We start from the raw sequence: 2,500 nt of genomic DNA on the forward strand, positions 1-2,500 counted from the left end.
TCTAAAGACAGGTATTTACAGGTGATAAAAACTGGACAGGTGCGAATTAAAGTCACGTGTTTATAGAGGTAACCCACACAACTTACCTGAGACTTAGATACAGGTGAACACATCAATAAATAACAAATAAAGAAAAGCAAAATGAATAGTAATGAAAATAAAAATCCAACGTAACCAATTAAACAAACCAAGTCAATGGAACAAGGGAAAGATAATGATGAGAGTGTAACAGATAGCATAGAAATCTGATAAGAGATAAGACAAGTGGCAATACAGAAGCAAGACAGGTAAGAGGTTGACAGGTGAGGCAGGTAACACGTGAAGGAGGGAGAGAGGAGAGAGGGAGAGAGGTAGAGCGGAAGAAGTGCGTTTGGGATATGCAGGTGTGTGGGTGTGTGCAGTGCAGGTGCAGTGAGGGAGGAGGAGGAGGAGGAGGAGGAGGAGGAGGAGGAGGAGGAGGAGGAGGAGGAGGAGGAGGAGGAGGAGGAGGAGGAGGAAATGCAAGGGTAAGTCGGAAGGAAAGAACAGTAAGAAAGGCAAGGAGAGAATTTTAAGAGAACTGAATGAAGGCATGAAAGGAGGAAGAAAAAGGATAGTAAGAAGGAGAGCAGAATGTCAGAGGAAGGAAAGGAAAAGTGGAAGGTATGAAGGAATGGAGTGGAAGAATGGAGGAGGAGGAGGAGGAGGAGGAGGAGGGATGAACGTGACAGATGACAAGGGCTGGAGCTTCCCTACCTTGAGTCTGTTGATCTCCATCTTGAGCGCTGCAATCTCCTGCTTCTTTGACTCGGAATTCCTCACCAGGTCCGAGATGGTCTTCTCCAGATGGGCCTTCTCCGGGAATGTGGCGGGGGCGGGGGCGGGGGCTGGGGCGGGGACTGGGGCGGGAGCAGCCTCAGGCCCCTTGGAGGGTGGCGGGGCTGAGTTCTCCTTCCCCTTGGCATCCATCTTCTTCCCTTTGGATGTGGACTGTGTTTTTCTCTCCTCCTTCAGCGTCGGCAGGGGTTGCATATCCTGCCCCGCGGCGCCCTTCTTGCCGGTGCCCTTGTCTCCTGGGACACCGGCAGCTGAGGCGGAGGAGCCCTTGGACCCTTGGTGGTTGCTGCCTGCACCGCCGTGGTCCTTGGACATCCTACGGAAGAGGGATTTGAATCTGAGCGACATGGTGGCGACGGGTACGGCGTGGCTGCTGCTGCTGCTGTTCCTGGTGGCTGCAAGAGGTTGGCGTGCCGCGCCACCATCTGTCCCGCCCTTGCCGCTGCCACCACCTGTTGCTATCGCCGGCAGGGCCTCCACACGCGGCCCTCACCAGCTCAGGCTCCCCTTTAGGACAGTACACCGCCTAGCTGTGTTTTAATCCCGTGGGCTTGTGTCCATGGGCGTGGCAGGCGCGAGGAGGGACCGCCAGGTGTGTGTGTGTGGAGGGAGAGGCGGCGGAGACAGGGGGAAGGGTAGCAGGGAGCGAGCAGCCCTCCTCACTCACACACACCGGGCTTCACCCACTCAATCAAGCCTCGTGGGAACATCAATAGACGCATCTTGGCTTCCACTATCACAGTTCAATATCTCTCTCACCAACACCACCTCACTCATTGCAATGCCACACACCGCATCATTAGCACTCCCCTAACCCAATGCCTCGTTACCGCCGAACAGGCGTGACATAATCCCAAGCAAGGCGCCAAGACAATCCCTTGGGAGCTTGTCGTCAGAACTGATCCTCGATTATCCTCCTCCTGCAGCTTGTTGACTCCCCCGGTGCCTCCCTCTAGTCAAATCCCCTGGCAGGCGTGCGTAATGCTTCCTCAACCGCCGCTGTCTTCACACTGACCCAACGAATGCTACCACGGCCCGCCCCTCCAGTCTTCCCCACCACCACCACCACCACCCTCCCGCGACTCCACCACACCACCACCTTCATTACCGCCGCCACGTGCCTTCCACACCCTTGCAAATCATGCCACGTACACGCCACTTCAACCTGCGTCAAACGAGCCATTAAAACACGGGGAACATCGCACGGAAAGGCGGCAAATTGTGAAGATGACAAAAGGGCGAGGTGGCATCTATGTGACTACTTTATGTTGCCATTTCGAGTGACACTTTAAGCAGGTGGTTGGCTACTGTTACTCCTCAGCGTCATACACACACATACACGCACGCATACACACGTCCATAGAGGCATTCTTAACCCCAGGGAGTCATTACGTCACTGGAAATCCTAGATGATGTTATGGTATTCAATTCTACACCATCACCACCGCCGCCGCCGCCGCTGCCTTGGAATTATGGCGGTACCTTGCAACTTTATCGGGTTGATGACAAGCTCGTGTGTGTGTGTGTGTGTGTGTGTGTGTGTGTGTGTGTGTGTAACCACTTGTCATGTATGTATGCTTGTGTATGTATAATTTTAAGCATGCCCATATGAAGTAGGCGTAGGATGCTCTCGTGTGTGTGTGTGTGTGTGTGTGTGTGTGTGTGTGTGTGTGTGTGTGTGTGT

At 53.8% G+C, this 2,500-nt stretch overlaps 1 protein-coding gene across 1 annotated transcript in view; it reads right to left on the reverse strand.

Annotated features, from left to right (window-relative positions):
• The window catches only part of LOC123510225 (cytospin-A-like), a 76,389-nt gene that overhangs the window by 55,732 nt on the left and 18,157 nt on the right, over positions 1–2,500 (reverse strand). The window contains 1 exon segment of the mRNA XM_045265175.1: positions 736–1,132. Within this exon segment, the coding sequence (XP_045121110.1) occupies positions 736–1,132 (397 nt within the window).

This window comes from Portunus trituberculatus, chromosome 28, assembly GCF_017591435.1.
Source record: "Portunus trituberculatus isolate SZX2019 chromosome 28, ASM1759143v1, whole genome shotgun sequence".
Classification (NCBI taxonomy): domain Eukaryota; kingdom Metazoa; phylum Arthropoda; class Malacostraca; order Decapoda; family Portunidae; genus Portunus; species Portunus trituberculatus.